Genomic DNA, 18,535 nt, shown 5'->3' on the forward strand with positions numbered 1-18,535 from the left:
CTCTGGGAAGAAGAGGAGACTGGAAATTTAATTCAGTCACATGGTCAATGATTCAAGCAGTCATGCCTACATAATGGAACCCCAATAAAATCTCTGGATGCCAAGGCTCAGCGGAGGTCTGTGGTTGGTGAACATATAGATGGCCCAAGAGGATGCTCTTGCCTGACACCATGGGAAATGGATATGGAATCCCTCTCCATTTGGTAACACATGCACACCTTGAACTACATATATCCCTTACCCCCCAAACCCTGTAGTCATTAGTATAGTGTAACTTTCCGTTCTGTTAGTCATTCTAGTAAATGATTAAACCTGAGGGGTATTGTGGGGATCTCCAGGGTGAGAAGTGCAGGTGGCCTGGGGATATAAAGGCTGATGTCTGAAGTCTTGTGGGATTGTGCTAACACTAGTGGTTAGTGTAAACTTGTGTTGCAGTGTATTCAGTTGGGGTGGAAGCAGAAAAACTCTCATAAGAATGTTTTTCTCGTTTCTAATAAAAATGTGGGAATATTGGCAACAGTTTTATATCTTCAGGTTGTGCATTACAGTTTGAAGCACAATCTGCTGAATGGACAGGTTTAGAAAGATCATTTTGCAGATTCTACTCAGTGTGGCCCCCAGACTGTGCACATCCACAAACTGTTCTCAGTTCCTGATTGAGATATGTACAGAACTGATTGTAAGCATTAAGAAGCTTTAAAGCACTTTGATATTGCCAAGACATTCAAGCATGGAAATATAAAAGTATTAGACTGTGACAGTTTGTGAAAAAGATCCAAAGGCTCATTTAGAAAATACCGCTTCAGTTGGTATGATCAGATGGAATGAGAAATTAGTGTTAAAAGTGTGAGAGTAGCTTATCTTGTCCCCCAGTTTGAAAAGAGGAGCCAAGAGTCTTGGAGTTTATTTACTAGGTACTTCTCATAAATTGTGGAAGGTCACAGCAAAGAAAAGGCTTTTTTCTGTCCTTACACTTCCCTCTTATTCCTTCAGAAACTCAGGGTGAGGGTGAAGTAGGCGGGCATTATTTGGGGCACTACTGAAGTCCACAGACACCTTGGCATAACATCCCCCTGCAGCAATAGACACTGCAGTCTTGCTTGTTCAGGACCATAGGTGTATTTCTGGTATGTTCCAGGCAGCCTCCCAGGCCTGGAAGAGACACTGAAGAATCAGATATGGTTGTCACCCCCTAGAAATACACAGCAATGCTGTTGTACTGATGGGGAACATAAAAATACATTTTTGGGAGGGGGTTAGTAATCTGACTCTGTATCTAGTTAATCAGTATCCCTAATGCACATTCTTGCTAGCCGATAATTAACTCACTGCCCCTTCCTTAATTATCTGGTCTTGCAAGACCTATTTACCTAAATACCCCCATTTTACAAAGGCCATAAACCATACACAACCCCTGGAGGGGGTTATCAGCGCTGGTGCCAGGCCAGGCCTTTAGGTGTGGTCTCACATCCCCCATCCCGACACATAAGGCTTTTTTGCAAAGCCTGCGAAAGGTCCGGAAGTCTCATCCATGTTTGGGGGACAAAGAAAACAAAGGGCATAAAAGGAAAGCTTCCTCCATATTCAGGGGCTCAGGATTTGGAAACAGGCTCCCCTGAGTCACTGTACTAGTACATGTGAAACATCTGAAAATAAATGGGTTTATCCTGAATCTCCAAGTACTCCTGTGTATTTTTCCGTCGCCTGGTAAATTCTGTGACAGTACAATATGTGAACTTTGAGCTTTTGGCTGATAAGTAGGTGAGAGATGGCAAACTCGGCTCAACTGCTTTGTTTTACTAAATTATAGTTCTATAAATCCAGTTTCTGGGAGAGGTCTTTGGGATGGCTCCTATGAAGCAGCTGTCAAGGTGGGAAGACTGAGTGCCCTGAGAAGGGTTTCCCAGTACACCTCCTCCACCTCCTCCCTTCCAGGACAGCCAGCGGAGATGGTGGGACCCCTTTGCAGAAGTCAGGGGTTGGGGGACATATGACACCTGAATTTAGCCAAAACTCCCCTCACTCCCCCCTGCCCCAAGATCCTGGTTGCTGATGCCCACTCAACCCTCTCCTACAGGAACACTGCAAGCATAGATGGTCCCCAGTGATATCTGAGCAGATGTCCACATTAGCTAACTGTAGACCTGTTTTTCAGGTTCATTCCACCACTTTGGGACACCAGCTGCTGAACCCAGAGAACTGCCATGAAACCACCCTTGAAGCAATGGAGACAACTAATGCTTTGTGGGATATTTACTTGGGGGCTCCTCTTCCTGGTGATTTTCATTTACTTCACAGACAGCAACCCTGCTGAGCCCGCGCCCAGCTCCCTTGCCTTCCTGGAGACTAGGAGGCTCATGCCCATGCAGGGGAAGCAGAGGGTCATCATGGGTGCCATGCAGGAGCCCTCCTGGCCTGAAAGCGTGAATACAAACAAGGGGCTGCTGGATGGACACCCCATGGGGCCTCGCGACCTGCAGAAATGGGCCAAGTTGCCAGATGGGGTTGAAAATGAAGAGTTCTTTTTATCCCAGATTGGGAGAAAATCCCAAAGTACCTTCTACCCAGAAGACGACGACTACTTTTTTGCTGCCGGTCAACCAGGGTCTCACAGCCACACTCAGGGGACACTGGAGTCCCTTGCCCCCAGGCACGCTGGCAGGTGGAAGGGGTGGTTGCCGGAGAGGAAAAGGCACCAGCCCCAGGGCAGCAGCCCCGCGCTGGAGGAGGGCGAGGAAGGAGACAGGCTGTACTCCTCCATGTCCAGGGCCTTCCTGCACCGGCTCTGGAAGGGCACCGTCTCCTCCAAGATGCTCAATCCGCGCCTGCAGAAGGCCATGAAGGACTACCTGGCGGCCAACAAGCACGGAGTGCGCTTCCGCGGGCGGCGCGCGGCCGGGCGGAGCCGGGCGGCCCTGCTGTGCGAGCTGCGGCGCCAGGTGCGCCTGCGCACGCTGGATGGCACGGAGCCGCCCTTCTCCGCGCTGGGCTGGCGGGCGCTGGTGCCCCCTGTGCCCCTTGGCCAGCTGCACCCCAAAGGCCTGCGCTCCTGCGCTGTGGTCATGTCTGCGGGCGCCATCCTCAACTCCTCCTTGGGGGAGGAGATAGGTGGGTGTCATGCGGTGCGGGTGGGGAGGTGGGGGACTCTGGTCCCCGTTCTGGGCCAGGTGCGTGATTAGCGGCTGGTGCTTTCTCTCTTTCTCTGGTTCCCTCCAGGGCAGCCTGGGCATAGCACTGGATGTTTCGGACATTAGCTGGAGACTGCTTTTCGCTAGCTGGGACTGAGTGGACCCAGCAGAGGTCCACTGGGCAGTTTTAGAGCAGAGTGTGCTCCCAGAGTTGGGTCCAGGGGAGTGGAAAGCCCGATCATCCCTGCCTTTTGCAGCGAGACCCTCCTGCTTCCTTAGAAACTATGCTCCCGTTGTTAGTCTCCCAGCCTGGCCCACAGAAGCTGATGAACCCATAGTGTGGTAGAGCTTTGAGGAGCAAACGGGGTACGAAAGGAGAGCAATCCCCGCGGGTTAAGTGAGGCAGCTCCACAAAGACGTCTCTTGAGGACGATTGTAGTTAGTCTGAGACTAAGCCGCTGTTGTGGGCTTTGAGGAGGGACTGCTGCCGGAACAAGAGTTCTGACCCTTTGGCACAACTCTGACCTTTGGGTCACGGCCAGTGCACCTAAGCAGGGCCCTTCTCCAAGATGGTAAATAACAGGACCACACCTGCCTCCTATCTTCCCTTAAGAACTATCTTTAAATCCATGCCAGGAGCCTGGGGGAACGCTGCTTCATAGTTCCCGGATTAGGGATGGAATATACATGTACAGAGAAAGGGGCTTATTTTAAGGACTTGCTCCTGTGATTGTGGGGACTGGCAATTCTGAAGTTTGAAGGGCAGGCAGGTAGGAAATTCAGGTAAGAGTTGAATCTGGAGCCTGAGATCTGGAGGATGGGTTGGTAGGTGGAAACTCAGGCTGGGCTTCTCTAATGCGTCCTGATGTAGAATTTCCCTTCAGGAAATATCAGTCTTTGCTGTAAGGACTTAGACTTTCCTCTCTGCCCAGGCCAATTCTATTGCTGCACCAGTGAGCAAGCAGCTTGGCCCTGTAGGCCCATTAACTCACTTAACCTGTGTGCTTAGCCCTACTGTGTGCCAGCTCCTGTACTGGGTGCCAGAGAACAAATGTGAGTCACACAGCCTCAGCCTGAAGTATGAATGTGAAGCAACCTAGTTTAACAAATGCTCACAATAGACAGTGTTACTCATAACTAATCTGGAAGGACATTCAGAGGGCAGCTGTTGTTTCCTGGACCCATTCACTGTTCTGTGTCCTTTAGGAGTGGTTGATGTCCTGACCATCTTAAAATGGGGTGGTGCCATTGTGATCAAGCTCCACAACCCAGACCTCATCTGAATGTGAAATTTTTTTTAAGTTAAAATAAGCAAGACACAAGTCTAGACTTGAGGACTGGGGTCCCAGAGTCCCTATGCTGACATTACTGCAGGCCCATAATAACACTGTCCATGTGTCACATAAACGTGCAGCCTGCAATTGATTAGGAAAAGCAGTGGTTAAAGGTCCCTGGAGTGCAGTAACACCACAGTTCCTTCTCGTTTCCAGGGCCATTATTAATAATGTACGAAGGAATTTAAGTATTATGCTGTAAAGTAGGCCGTAACTAGCTTCTGGTTTGGTTTTGCTGTGTTTTAAACACCTCTGCACCGCAGCTGCCCATTTGGAGTGTTCTCACATGACAGGGAGAATTCCCCTGCTCCTTATTGTGGCATAAATGTCTCTGACCAGGGTTTCATAAACTCTATGCAGAATTTGGACTGGAGTGTGAAAGACACTGGGCAATACATGTTTTGGGGGAACGTGAAATGTCATATCTTTGTTAATTTCTAGTATCCAAATTTAATTTATATTGTCTGCACTGACATGAAGCTTCATGATTAGAATTGTCTAATATATACTCAGAATCTTAACTGAAAAACACAAGTTTTTAAAATTCTTTATTGTTTTGTCTAGGTTCTTTAGAATCCAGTTTTGTACCTACCATCTTAAGAATATGTTATCATAGCATAACACAAGTTGTAAAAACAATGTCCTTCATTTTTATAAGCTGGTATTTCTTACCATCAGCAAAGGAGAGGTGGTGCCTTCTCCTTTCTGCTCTCCAGGAATGTGGGAATGTGCATGCGCTTATCAACACAGAGTTGTTAAGGGCTCTCTTAATAAAAACAAGTCACTAGCAGATTCCTCCAGGCAACTTGGAATATTGGGGCATGCTGTACTATTTAGCTAAATTCATCTTGACCTCTAAAAATCTCTTGTGGATTGGCTAAGTGAAGATCAAAAGACTTACCAACATAATTTTATGAAAAACTGAGAGCAGAGCTATAAAAGTACCTGGGGCTAGCTCCATGTCAGCACTGCCAGGAGGCCCCTCAGGCAGAACTGTGCCTGAAGGCTTAGCAGTCACACCCCCAGCCCCAGAGGAAGACTCTGAGCCTCCGTTTCCTCGCCTGCTGGCCTCCTCTAGCTCCCTCTGCTGGTCCTATTGGCAGTGCAGTCCTTTTTCCAAGTTCTGTTAGACTGAGTCATGCCTGTAACTGTTTTTAAGGACGTTGTAGCAGTTGTCAAAAACTCCTTGTTAAATATGTTATTGAAAAGCAACCTGAACTGTTTTGGAAATGTGGAACATTTTTTCCTAGGATCATTGAGATCTTTCTTCAACCACACATATAAATAATAATTTGGTAGCGAGATCACCTGCCAGCAGTCCTGTGGAAACTCAGGACAGAGGAGAAATGTCTGCTCTGCACTAACATTGGTGGCCTCGATCTGGGAGATCAGGATCTGTGTACTTGAAATACAAATTCTGGGAAGCCTGTGGGAAATGGGGGAGGGCCTGTATAAGGAGTGGAGCCCCTGTTTTGTTATCTTAAAAAAAAGCAAGAAAGACATAGAGTTATTTAGCAAGCATTGAGTATTTATTTATCCCCACCTCTCTGAGGCCTGATAACTATGCTAGCTACTAGTGACACAAAGATGAATAGGGACCTAAACCTCAAACCCTCTGCATTCCGGTGGGGAAGACAGACTACGAACAGGCAGTGGTTAAGAGAAGAACTGAGAGAGGTGTAGACTGACAGGGAAGACAACGGAATACTAGTCCACAGTGAGGGCTGGTGCCTGGACAGAGAGGAGGTCAGCAAAGACTGCCTAGAGAGGGGAATCCAGGCCAGAGGTGCAGCACGCTGCAGGGCACCACTGGTGGGAGGGGAGAGGAATGAAGGCTGGACAGCTGGCAGGAGGTCAGCTCCCAGATGTTTTTGTGCATCATTCCCAGAAATTAGACTTCACTAAGTAATTGTTATCATAGGTACCACTCAGTAGGGTGTTTACAGCAGGTTCAGTACCAAATGCTTGTATGTGTTAATTGCTAGAAGCCTTACAGTCTGACGTAATAGATACAGTTATTCCTGTTTTATGGATTAGGAAATGTAGACACCTGGAAGGCCCAGTGGGCGGAGCCTGGATTCCATCAGACTCCAGTCTGAGTCTCCAGGAACTCCAGCTCTGACCCTGGGCCTATGGTCAGAGGCCCTGCAATGTTTGAAGCAGAGGATTGATGGGTCAACTTTTTTATTTTAGAGAGATTGCTCCAGAGTCTAGATTTGAAGGCATGAAGATATAAGTGCCATTGCAGGAGTCCCGGGAGAGGTGAGATAGAGTCGGAGAGAGATGAAGTCCCTAAGGACTGCAGGCTTTTGCTTGCTTACTGATACAGATTTCGTGTACTGGGTGTGTGGGGAAAAGGAGGCGGGGAATGAGGACCCAGTGCCTAGGTCAGGACAGTAATGGAGGACTCCTGCACCTCCTGGCTGGCTGCTTCTCAAATGGCCTTAATGTTCCTTCAGTGAGTGCACTTAGCCTGGCTCTGTTCTCAAGGTCAACACAAAATGGCTCTCCCCTGGAAAACCCTTCTCCAGAACGATGCTTTACACTCCTTGTGCTTGCTGTCTGATCTCTTTCTTCTCTTCTAAATGTGAACAGACAGCATAGTTTTTAAGGCACATTTATCAAGGTGGTGCACACACAGCCAAACAGACGTTTACAAAACACGCTGCCTGATGGGCGCACTCAGCTCATCCTCCCCATTGGGCTCACTGACAGCTTTAAGGAGGGTCATCCCAGCAGCCGTCAGCTCTCCCTCCAGTCTTCCTCCACAAAACTGGCCCTTTAGCTCTTGACTCACTACATTGCATGGCTATGCCCTGTGCCTGTGAAGTCATTCGAAGTCTTAAAACGCACCTCAGTGGAACTCTGGCATTTAAAAGCTGTGACGTTTTCAGGGGTGATGCAATGAGTTTGGAATTGCCTGATTAATTTGAAATGCAGCCACTGCTTAGGTGCCTTGACTTGTTGACCTCAGCCTCAGACAGAGCTGCCTGTGGGGCAGTGTGGTCCAGTGGGAGATCTGTGCAGTAGGAATGCTGGCGCTGCCTTGCCCTGGAGTGCTGACCACCTCTCAGTGCCCAGAGCTTACCTCCCTGCTTGCAGCCTGCACTCACGGGCCACCCTGCCAGTCAGGGTTGCCTTAGGTCCAAGTTTACACAGTGGGGTCTGCTTACACTTGGGGAGTCTAAGACTCTCTCAGGGATTCACGAAAGGAAAACTATTTTTATAATAATACTCAAAGGTTTTTTTAACTGTTGACATTCGCATTGATGTTCCAAAAGCATTGGCGAATAAAATGCTTCTTAGTACAAATCAAGGCAGCAGGCCCAACTCTGTTGGGCAGGGCATTTTCGCTGCCAAACTCAGCAGTAAAAGCAAAAAGGGCCAGGTTCACTTACAGCTGTCCTTCATGAAATAGTGAAAATTGTTGATTTTATTAAATCTCAGCCTCTGAGTACCTGTGATTTGGGGGCTCAGGGGAAAATATCGTGAAAAGCACTGTGTGTGCTGGCACACGGGGAAGAGCGTCTGTGTGGCTTGTGAGCGGAATAAGCCGTTTTATTACTGAAAACACATTTTACCTTGAACAAATGGCTAACTGACTTTATTCAGTCTTCGAAATTCTCAAAAACTGATTAAGTGAGCCTATCACTTTTAGGAAAATAACTGACAGTGTTGGTTGCCAGTGATAAAATTCAGGCTTTCAAGCTTGAGCTTGATATACTTTATAACAAAATGCATCAATATTTGGAAGATCTGGGTAACTTACTGAACTGATAGTCTCAGGTGATCATTGCACAGTGTTACAGAATTATGCACGGGTGAATCATCCATTTTAAGAGCAAGATAAACTGATGGGTTTTAATGTAACAGCATGAAAAGTTCATTGATACTGTGTCACATTCCTCATTGTGGCCACCTTTTATAAACTAGCACTTATCAAGTTTTGATGAAGTGTCAGAGAAGACTGTTCCCAGTAATCTGCAAAGACTTCAGATATTTCGCCCATTTCCAGTGATACATCTGAGTCTTTATATACTTCAACTAAAGCAATACATTGCAGCAGCCTGTGTGCACCAGCAGCCAGGAGAAGCCAACTGTCTTCTGAAAAGTCACTCATTAATGAGATTTGCAAACATTTAAAACAGTGCCAGTCTTCTCACTGGGTTTTTTTTTTTTTTTTTCATTTTGAAAATGTATTTTACATAAAAATGTTATTTTAAATTAAATTAATAAACATTTAAAGTTTTTCTATTTTACTTTCTAATATTGATGTAGTTCAAATAAACATAATGCCTTTGGGTTGTCATACATTTTCAAGAATGTAAAGGGGTCCTGAGACCAAAAAATAAGCATCTAGAGCAGTGGTTCTCAACCTTCTGGCCCTTTAAATACAGTTCCTCATGTTGTGACCAAACATAAAATTATCTTCGTTGCCAAGTTTCTACTACTTAGGGGGTAGAAGGGTCTCTCCCAAGGAGACTTCGCAGGAGCGGATAGACTCAAGTGGAGAATGGGAGCTGCTTTAGGGACCTGAGTGGAGTGTGGTCACTGTAAAGGTGGCATGTTCCACAAGACTTTTTGGCAGATCAGAAATGCATAATTCACCTCACTCCCTCACAAAAAGGCAGTGTCATTGCTCCAAGTTGAACCTGAAATGTGCATAGAATTTTTGAAGCTAAAAGTAGCCTATGGAGATTCCCTTATTGCTGATTAAGTCTGATTTCAGGCTGGTCTCTGAAAAATGAATTACTTAGCACAGGAAATTTCAAGACATGTATACAGACTGCGCTGTGGAAAGAGAACAAACACATCTCCCATTCCATCCCTTAGTCAGATGGGAGCCCACTTTCCCTGACTTCTAGTTCTTGTCTCCCTTGTCAGCCTCTATGATATGGGAGCCATCTTTTGGGACCTCAGAGAACTTGGGAAAGTCTGACTTTTGAGTCAAATGAAGGGAGACGTGGTGAAGCTCCGTGGACCACAATGTTCCCGATGGACTATAAGTAGCATTGGTAGCTGGTGCCTCCCTTCCTCCAGGGTGAGGCAGTAAGGTAGGCCATTGCTGGAAAAGGAAGAATGCACTAAGACTGCTCCCGTGTGGGTCTTCTTGGCATTGTCAGCAGTAGGTAAAGATGCACAGAAACTACGGCTGGTTTTCTTTTTTAAGCACAAACCAGCACCCAAAAGTGGTCAAGATACAGTGAAGGCTGTGGGTCTGACTGTGAGAGACACACTTGATCTTGGTGCAGGCAATGGCGTTGGAGGCAGCAGGAGCAGCCTCTGCTCCCTGCAGCAGTGAGAAGCCACAGTGAGCAGCCTGTTTGTAGCGTCCTGTTCCCATAGATTCCATCTTCAAAAAGTTTTGGAGTCTTTAGGAGAATGGCTGCAAAAAGCATGTCCCCTTGTAAAGATGTGGACACGTAAGCATCTCTGAATAACTTAGATGCCACAGGACCTGCTGTAATTGCATGGATTGTGCCTCCATGCCGATCTACCCCTGGCAGCATCTCATTTTAAATAAACAGTATGCTGAAAATGTGTCCATGGGTCTCTTCATTGTTGGTGTCTGATTAGCTTCCAGTTTAAAAGATTCACTTTAAGATATTTTCCTAGATTATGTTTATTCTACAGATAGAAAAAAATGTGAGAGTGTCATTTATGTGCCCCTAGATTCTCATGATGCAGTCTTGAGATTTAACGCGGCTCCCACCCGTGGCTATGAGAGAGATGTTGGGAATAAAACCACTGTGCGCATCATTAATTCCCAGGTAAGATGGATGGAATGCTTGCATGGATGTGTGCTCTATAGGTAAATAGTTTAACTGGACGAGTGAAGAGAAATTACCCAGAAAATCATGATCACAATTTTCCTTATTTCTATGGGTCTTGATATTATAAACAATTAATGAGGAAAAAATGTAGAGAAATGGGAATTTGTGTGTGACATGAATAGGAAAAAAAATGAGAAAATAAGCTCAAAAGAAAAAAAAGTTTCATATATATATGACTTACCATGTTGCATCATGTGGATTTCAAAGGATGTTAAACTTACAAGAAGTAGTGGCCAAGAGAAAGCAGGGGATGGAGGAGAGAAAAGCAAAGGTACAAAATTCAAGGGTAGTAGGGTAGCTTGAAACTTTAGTCTGTTATTTGAAAATTTTCAAAATGAAAATGGATTGTTGAATTGAAAATGAAAATATCTCTTTTCTTTGTATTCTTAATAAGAATGTTTTCCAAATTTGTAGCAAAATTATTCTCAGAACAAACCACAACGATTTCTAGAGTTTCAAACTATATAGAAAAATATGAGGTGATGAATGATTTCTGATGAGTTGCTTGCAGAACAAAAGATTAGATTTCTGCCTAGTACCCTGAGCCAGGCAGCACACAGCAAGATAAGAACGATTACCACATTTCCTTCATTTATAGATGCCATTGATTATAAGATTCACCATTCATTTAATAGCAGCTTTTCAGAGAGGAGGAGATAACCTTCACCAAATTAAAATACATGTCACTATAGGATAACTTTTAACTACAGAAACATTAAAATGTGAAGGACAAAAGTACATCTTAGAAACTGAAAAATTGCACCTTAAAACTGAAATCAGCACATTATTTTTTCTCAAAAATGTAATTTTTAAAAAAGATGATTGGCAGGTGAGATTGAAGAATTCATCCAGACTAGACAGGGCCCCAGAGGAAACGGCCACCCAGGCTGACTCAGGTTTGCTGGCTCGCTGTGTCCCCGTTGTTCTAGGCTGGCACGCTGAGGCACCTGCAGAATTCAGTTCATCCACATCTGCAGCTCTCTCCCAAGTTACCTGTGAAGACAATTGGAGAAGGTTGTGGGGCCCTGAATTAGTTAGGTTACGTCTTTCAGGAGCCGATTTGATTCCACTAGGTATGAGTACAGTGCTGGGTGCAAATGTAAGAACTGGGGGATTTAAAAACAAACAAACAAATAACAAAACCTCATTTCCCCAAACATTTTTTTAGGAGCTTTAGCACGCGATGCCAGCCTCTCTCCCTCCCCTAGAGGAAAACAAAGCCGAGGGACAATTTAAAAATGGATCAGAGCAAGGAAAATTATTTTTCATCTCTTTTTAAAATATGATTTTGAAGAACCAAACACTTGCTTTGAAATTATTTTTCTATGTATTTGCAGATTCTGACCAACCCCAACCATCACTTCATTGACAGTTCATTATATAAAGATGTCATTTTGGTAGCCTGGGACCCTGCTCCTTATTCTGCAAATCTTGACCTGGTAAGTCTTCATTTGTCACCCCTACCCTGACCCTAGTGGTCAGAAAGTGCCTTTGACTGATTACTCATGGGAGCAAGTCAAGGGTTAGCTTTGATAGACATTATGAAACTGATCGTGGGTGCTGCTAAATACATGTGTGCCATGCCACCTTGATACCCACTTCCCATAACATGCTTGGTGAGTATTGTCCATCTAAAAAGCGCTTTTGCTGTGGAGGATTTTTTTTTTTCAATGTCCAAATGTTCAGAAATTCCTAGTTACACCGGAGGTTGGGCTGATTAAACTCAAAATATTCCCATTATGATAGGGTTACATTACCTTCCAAGAAGTTACAGACCTTTTGAAATAAATTGGAAGTGCTTGGCAAGAAAAATCTAAACTTGTGTATCACCAGTTTGCTATTTAAATGAACCTGTTACAGGCTTTCCTTGAGTGGGTCACTCTGCTTCAGCTTCTCAGCCTGTTTAATCTTGTGATGCATAAACAAGATCATGGCTAGCCATCAAAATGTAGGCAACTTATATGCACGACTTTCTGGCAAGTCGCTGGCTATCTAAACAGGCAGCCAGTTACTTCTGGTAAAGCCTGGGAGGAAGAGCCAGTGTCGCTGGAAGATGGATGATAATTTCACCATGGCAGATGCTGTCCGCTGTGCCAATGAGTGTCTTTCGATTTGTTTTGCTGTGACTCAAGAGAATGCAGTCTTGTGGAGGGGACTGATCTTGGCTCTTCTGCAACTCCCCCCTCACCCCACCCCCCTGTGAGAGATATCTTTCTAAGAGAGCTGCCCAGGGTTGATGGGTCCCTCTGAAAGGAGTGTTCTGTCACTGTTCCTCATGAAGCTGGATCTTTACCTAGTGTGATTACTAACCACTTTAACCAGGATTGAAATCAGAACCATCTGGAGAGGATTTTTCAAATATGTCTGTCAGAGCCCCGTTTCCAGAAATGTAGTGCATGGCATTGATATGTGTTTTCTGAAAAAGCCTTTTGGGCTCTCATTTGTGCCATCCATTGAGAATTAAGCATCACGTGAGTGTTTGAACGTTTCAGCTTCTTTCCCAGCCTGAGGTTCTCTGGCTTGGAGTTCGGATAGCTCTCTTGCTGTTTGTGGACAGACCAAGAGCTTCTAGTTGTCGAACCTTGCTTGTTGCTCTGTTGGAAGCCTCCAAGTGCAAGGCACAGGGCTGTGCAACCCCATGGGTGTGAACGCCATGGTGCTGAAGTCTGAGTGACAAGCTGTTGTCCGAGGGCTTGTCCTTCCATTCACTGTGTCAGGATCGAAGAAGGGGAAGAAGCAAGTCCCACATTCCTTCCCACTGCCTCACTTAAGATAATCTGGCCCAGCCATCCTCAGCATCTTCAAAGCAACAGAACACATTCAACCATGGACTGTTCCTCGGGATCTTACTCTAGAACAGGTGTCTCTCTGAAGGGAGCTTGGAGCCTGAGCTGAGTCTCCCCCTCATACACCTTCTCCAAATCTCATTTCATGGTGACAGCTGACACACTTCTGCAAACATTTTTTTAAATTAACCTATAGTTTATTTTTTCATAAAATATTTTATATACAATCAATGTAAGCGTACATTTTGATGAGTATTAGCAAATATCTATAATCATGTATTCACCACCACAATTAAGAAATAGGATATTTTCATCACTCCAGAGTCCCTTGTGCCACACCTATGGGTCATCCTAGCCCTAGCCCTAGGCATTAACTGATTTGCTTTCTGTCGTTTTAGATTCTATTCGGAAAACATTAGTTTTTAGCCCAGAGGTCAGCAAACCACAGCCACGGGACAAATATGGCCCTGGTTTTGTTATTTTTGTAGTTTTTTTTTTTAATTACATCTTTATTGTTCAGATTATTACAGTTGTTCCTCTTTTTCCCCCCCATAACTCCCCTGAGACCAGTTCCCACCCCACCCTCCACCCTCACTCCCCACCCACTGTCCTCATCCATAGGTGCACGATTTTCGTCCAGTTTCTTCCCGCATCCCCCTCACCCCTTTCCCCCCCAAGAATAGTCAGTCCATTCCCTTTCTATGCCCCTGATTCTATTATAATCACCAGTTCATTCTATTCATCAGATTATTCACCTGATTTTTAGATTCACTTGTTGACAGATGTGTATTTGTTTTTTATAATTTGTATCTTTACCTTTTTCTTCTTCTTCCTCTTCTTAAAGGATACCTTTCAGCATTTCATATAATACTGGTTTGGTAGTGATGAACTCTTTTAGCTTTTTCTTATCTGTGAAGCTCTTTATCTGACCTTCAAATCTGAATGATAGCTTTGCTGGATAAAGTAATCTTGGTTGTAGGTTCTTGGTATTCATCACTTTGAATATTTCTTGCCACTCCCTTCTGGCCTGCAAAGTTTCTGTTGAGAAATCAGCTGACAGTCATATGGGTATTCCCTTGTAGGTAATTGACTTTCTTTCTCTTGCTGCTTTTAAGATTTTCTCTTTGTCTTTTGCTCATGGCATTTTAATTATGATGTGTCTTGGTGTGGTCCTATTTGGATTCCTTTTGTTTGGGGTTCTCTGCGCTTCCTGGACTTGTAAGTCTATTTCTTTCACCAGGTAGGGGAAGTTTTCTGTCATTATTTCTTCAAATAGGTTTTCAATATCTTGCTCTCTCTCTTCTTCTGGCACCCCTATAATTCGAATGTTGGTACGCTTGAAGCTGTCCCAGAGGCTCCTTACACTATCTTCGTATTTTTGGAATCTTTTTTCATTTTGCTTTTCCGGTTGGGTGTTTTTTGCTTCTTCGTATTTCAAATCGTTGACTTGATTCTTGCAATCCTCTAGTCCAGCCGTGGGCAAACTATGGCCCGCGGGCTGGATCCAGCCCGTTTGAAATGAATAAAACTAAAAAAAAAAAAAGACCGTACCCTTTTATGTAACAATCTTTACTTTGAATTTATATTAGTTCACACAAACACTCCATCCATGCTTTTGTTCTGGCCCTCCGGTCCAGTTTAAGAACCCATTGTGGCCCTCGAGTCAAAAAGTTCGCCCACCCCTGCTCTAGTCTGCTGTTCGGAGTCTGTATAATATCCTTCATTTCAGTCAGTGTATGCTTAATTTCCAGTTGGTCCTTTATCATAACATCGAGGGTCTGACTAGATTTCTTGAGGATCTCACTACATTTATCGGCGGTCTCACCCATCTTTTCAAGGGTCTTACTAAATTTATCGGCGGCTTCTAGACAGTTCTTGAAAAACCTTAAAAGTGTGGTTTTGAACTCTATATCCAGTTGTTTGCTTTCCTCCATTTCTGTCATTTGTGACCTTTTTCTTGGTCTCCACATTTTTTGTGCTTCCCTGTGTTGATGGAGTGGCTTTCTGTGCTAAGTGTCCTTTAGGGCCCAGTGGCTCAGCCTCCCCAATTACCTGAGGTGGACTCTCTTTGTGCACCCCCTTGTGGGCTGTGTGCACAGTTCTGTTGTAGTTAAGCCTTGATTGTTGTAGGTATCACTGAGAGGAATTGACCAGTTGAGAATCAGCTGTGTCTGCAGTGGGAGAACTTCTGTGCTGGAGACACCCCTTTGGGGCAAGACTTGCTTCAGTGGGGCTTTGGTGCTCACTGAGTCACTCTGACCACCGGGTATACTGGCTCCTGGGTCTTACAGGAGGTGCTAATCTAGCCTTTGCCTGAGGCTATTCAGCTGGAGCTCAGCTGTGAAGGAATGCAAGTTGCCCTGGGGCCTTGGGCCAGCTGCAAGTTTATTAGGTAATTTTCAGCTTGCAAAAGCCTCTGTGCACAGCTTGGGCGGGGCGGGGTCCCAGGGGATCAATAGGGCGGAGCAAACAGCTATGGCTGATCGTCAGTCCTTCCCTAAGAGGCCCCGAGTCTCAGTTTCCAGGTAATCGCTGCAAGCACCTCTGAGAGAAAGCCGCCCTCGAGATGCAAACGATGCCAGACAATCTAGCCTCTCCCCGTATCAGTCAGGGTCCCCAGAGATTCACCCAGAACTGGAGTTCAGAGCAGTAGGGAGTTTGAGACTCCCTCTCGATTGAAAAAGCCAACCATGTCCTCAGCCGCCAGCCCTTTCTGCATCCGCCTCCGTACCTGTGCACTTAACTTCTGCACCGCAGCTCCTCTGCATCTCTGTATGCTTTTCTCTTTCCTTCTAGTTGTAGTATTTCTGCTCAGCCAGCCTTCCTGTGGTTCTGGATGATGCCCGTTCTGTCTTTTAGTTGTATTCTTGAAGTGGTTGTGCGAAGCAGCAATCTCCGGTGTTTACCTATGCCCTGGTTTTAAATAAAGTTTTGTTGAAACAAAGCCAAGCCATTCATATGGCATCTTGTGTGGCTGCTTTCCTAGCACAAAGACAGAGCTGAGTGATTGCCACAGAGACCATAAACCCATACGCCCTTTGAAGAAGTCTGCTGAGCACTGCATGCAGCATCTGTCTAGTTCAGCGGTTCTCAACCCGTGGATCGTGACCCCTTTGGAGGTCAAACAAACCCTTTCACAGGGGTCGCCTAAGACCATCGGAAAACACATATATAATTACATATTGTTTTGTGATTAATCACTATGCTTTAATTATGTTCAATTTGTAACAATGAAAATACATCCTGCATATCAGATATTTACATTACAATTCATAACAGTAGCAAATTTACAGTTATAAAATAGCAACGAAAATAATTTTATGGTTGGGGGTCACCACAACATGAGGAACTGTATTAAAGGGTTGCAGCATTAGGAAGGTTGAGAACCACTGGCCTAGCGGGACCCCTGCTCTCTGTCCACATTCCCCACTCCCCTCTGAGTCCCTCCCTCCCTCTGGTGCTGTCCTGTGTCCTTTGCACAGCGTGGCCCTCAGGACTGGATTGTGTTGATTTTTTCTCTTAGTGGTACAAGAAGCCAGACTACAACCTGTTCACACCATATGTTCAGCATCGTCAGAGGAACCCAGATCAGCCCTTCTACATTCTTCACCCTAAATTTGTATGGCAGCTTTGGGACATCATCCAGGAGAACACCAAGGAGAAGATTCAGCCCAACCCACCATCTTCTGGCTTCATTGGTAGGTGCACTGGTAAAACAGTAAAGAGTGATGTGCAGGAAGGTTAGGCCTGATAGGCAATAAATACACATTCATGTTATACAATAAGAGCAAGTAAAGGTGGTTTTAGAGGGGAAATAGACCAGCTGAAGAAAAGAGAAACATTCTTCTCCAGTTTCTATTGCCACATTTCCCACTACCCAAAATTCTAAGAACTACTTTATTTTCTTGCACTATTTTATGGGTCAGTATGGGCTTGTCTGGGGTTGTTGGGTTGTGTTCAGCTGCTTCATGGGATGGCTTTGTTCCATGTCTTGTCCCATGGAAGGAATTCTCGCTCCCAGCGGGAGTTCAGGCTCAGCTGGGACTGTTGGCCTATGGCCACACATGGCCTCTTACATGGTGGACTCAGAGTAGCTGCACTTCCTAAATGAGCTCCAGGCAAGTGGTCCAAAACACAGGCAATAGAACTGTCAGTGTCATGGCTGAGGCCTGGAGATGTGCACAGCATCACCATGCTATGTTCTGGTGGTCAGAGCAGTTGAGGTCCTGTCTGCTTCAAGGGAGGACACACAGAGCCCACCTTGGCCATCTCTGATCCACCACCCACTGCCATGCACAGTGCTGGCGGGAGGACTGGCTGGAAATTAATGTGTGACCACAGGACAGTGCCAGGTGGCCCAGGCTCTGGAGAGATTAATTTTAGGACCTTAGACAGCTTTTACCACCAGAGTCCACCAGCTCTAACCTAAAACTAGATTTGATGTAACAAGATTATCACATGTTTTTAGCCAGGCTTTGATCCTCAAAGTTGTGGTCTTATCCCATTTGTTTACCTACGTTTCAGTATATTGCCCCAAGCATTTCTTAGATCTCCTTGGCAATATGAAGGCAGTAATAGAACCAAAGATACTAGTTTTGTGCACAGGAAACTGTAACATTCTCCCCCTGATTTCAGTGTCTAGAACTGTGCGCCTTGGCGTCCCTGTGTGTAAAGGAGCGTTTAAGGAGCTACATTGGTTTCCTCGTGGATACGGGGAACATGCACAATATCTGAACTGAGACTTACAGGTGTTGGAGTGGGCTTTTAGTATTGTAATAATGTGAATATTTTATGTAGAATTCAAGACAAAATTTACACTGTGACCGAATATTACTCTTCAATTTTTAAAGCCATGCCTTTGACACTCCTTTTTTCCAAATCAGTCTTGAAATCCTAATCTCTTTATCTTTTGTGCAGTTCCATTGAATCTGTTGATTTAAGAAAAAAGGTATAATTAATTTGTCAGCAAAAGGGTGATGGAATAATGCTTAGACAGTATAATAGGGTGTGACAGGAATTTAATATCTTTTTCTTTCTGTTGCTTTCCCATGAATTCATTTGGCTAATATTTGATTAGAGTAAAAGTTTTAGGGCACAGTGGTGGGCTGTTGGATATGCTTATTGTGATATAGTTTGAGATATTCAAGTTAGCTAGTCACAGTTGGAGAAGACATTTTCCCCAGGTGTTTTTGTTGAAAGAAATCATGCCTCCTTTCATAGCCGTTGACTGAGAATTTGGAATTTCCCAGGCTGATACTTGCCTTTCCAGCTTCTTCTACATGAAAAAGGGGATTGCAGTTTGAAGTCTTTGGGAGCGTGTCATTGGGTTGGACAGACTGTGACTTCTTCTCTGACATTTACTAGCTTTCTAATTATGGGCAAGTTGCTTAATCCTGTGCACATGTGAGAAATGCAAATAATAATACAACTTTTGAAAAGATGAGTTAGTGGGC

The 18,535-nt window shown here is 44.8% G+C and overlaps 1 protein-coding gene across 1 annotated transcript in view; it reads left to right on the forward strand.

Moving 5' to 3' along the window:
* The first annotated feature begins 2,161 nt into the window (after positions 1-2,161).
* ST6GAL2 (ST6 beta-galactoside alpha-2,6-sialyltransferase 2) overlaps positions 2,162-18,535 on the forward strand; it is a 55,990-nt gene continuing 39,616 nt past the window's right edge. Inside the window, exons 1-4 of the mRNA XM_036347142.1 lie at positions 2,162-3,108; positions 10,136-10,233; positions 11,634-11,735; positions 16,606-16,780. Of these exons, the coding sequence (XP_036203035.1) occupies positions 2,205-3,108; positions 10,136-10,233; positions 11,634-11,735; positions 16,606-16,780 (1,279 nt within the window). The 5' untranslated portion in view covers positions 2,162-2,204. The remainder of the gene's footprint in view (positions 3,109-10,135; positions 10,234-11,633; positions 11,736-16,605; positions 16,781-18,535) is intronic.

Source organism: Myotis myotis, unplaced genomic scaffold (genome assembly GCF_014108235.1).
Source record: "Myotis myotis isolate mMyoMyo1 unplaced genomic scaffold, mMyoMyo1.p scaffold_m19_p_2, whole genome shotgun sequence".
Lineage (NCBI taxonomy): Eukaryota > Metazoa > Chordata > Mammalia > Chiroptera > Vespertilionidae > Myotis > Myotis myotis.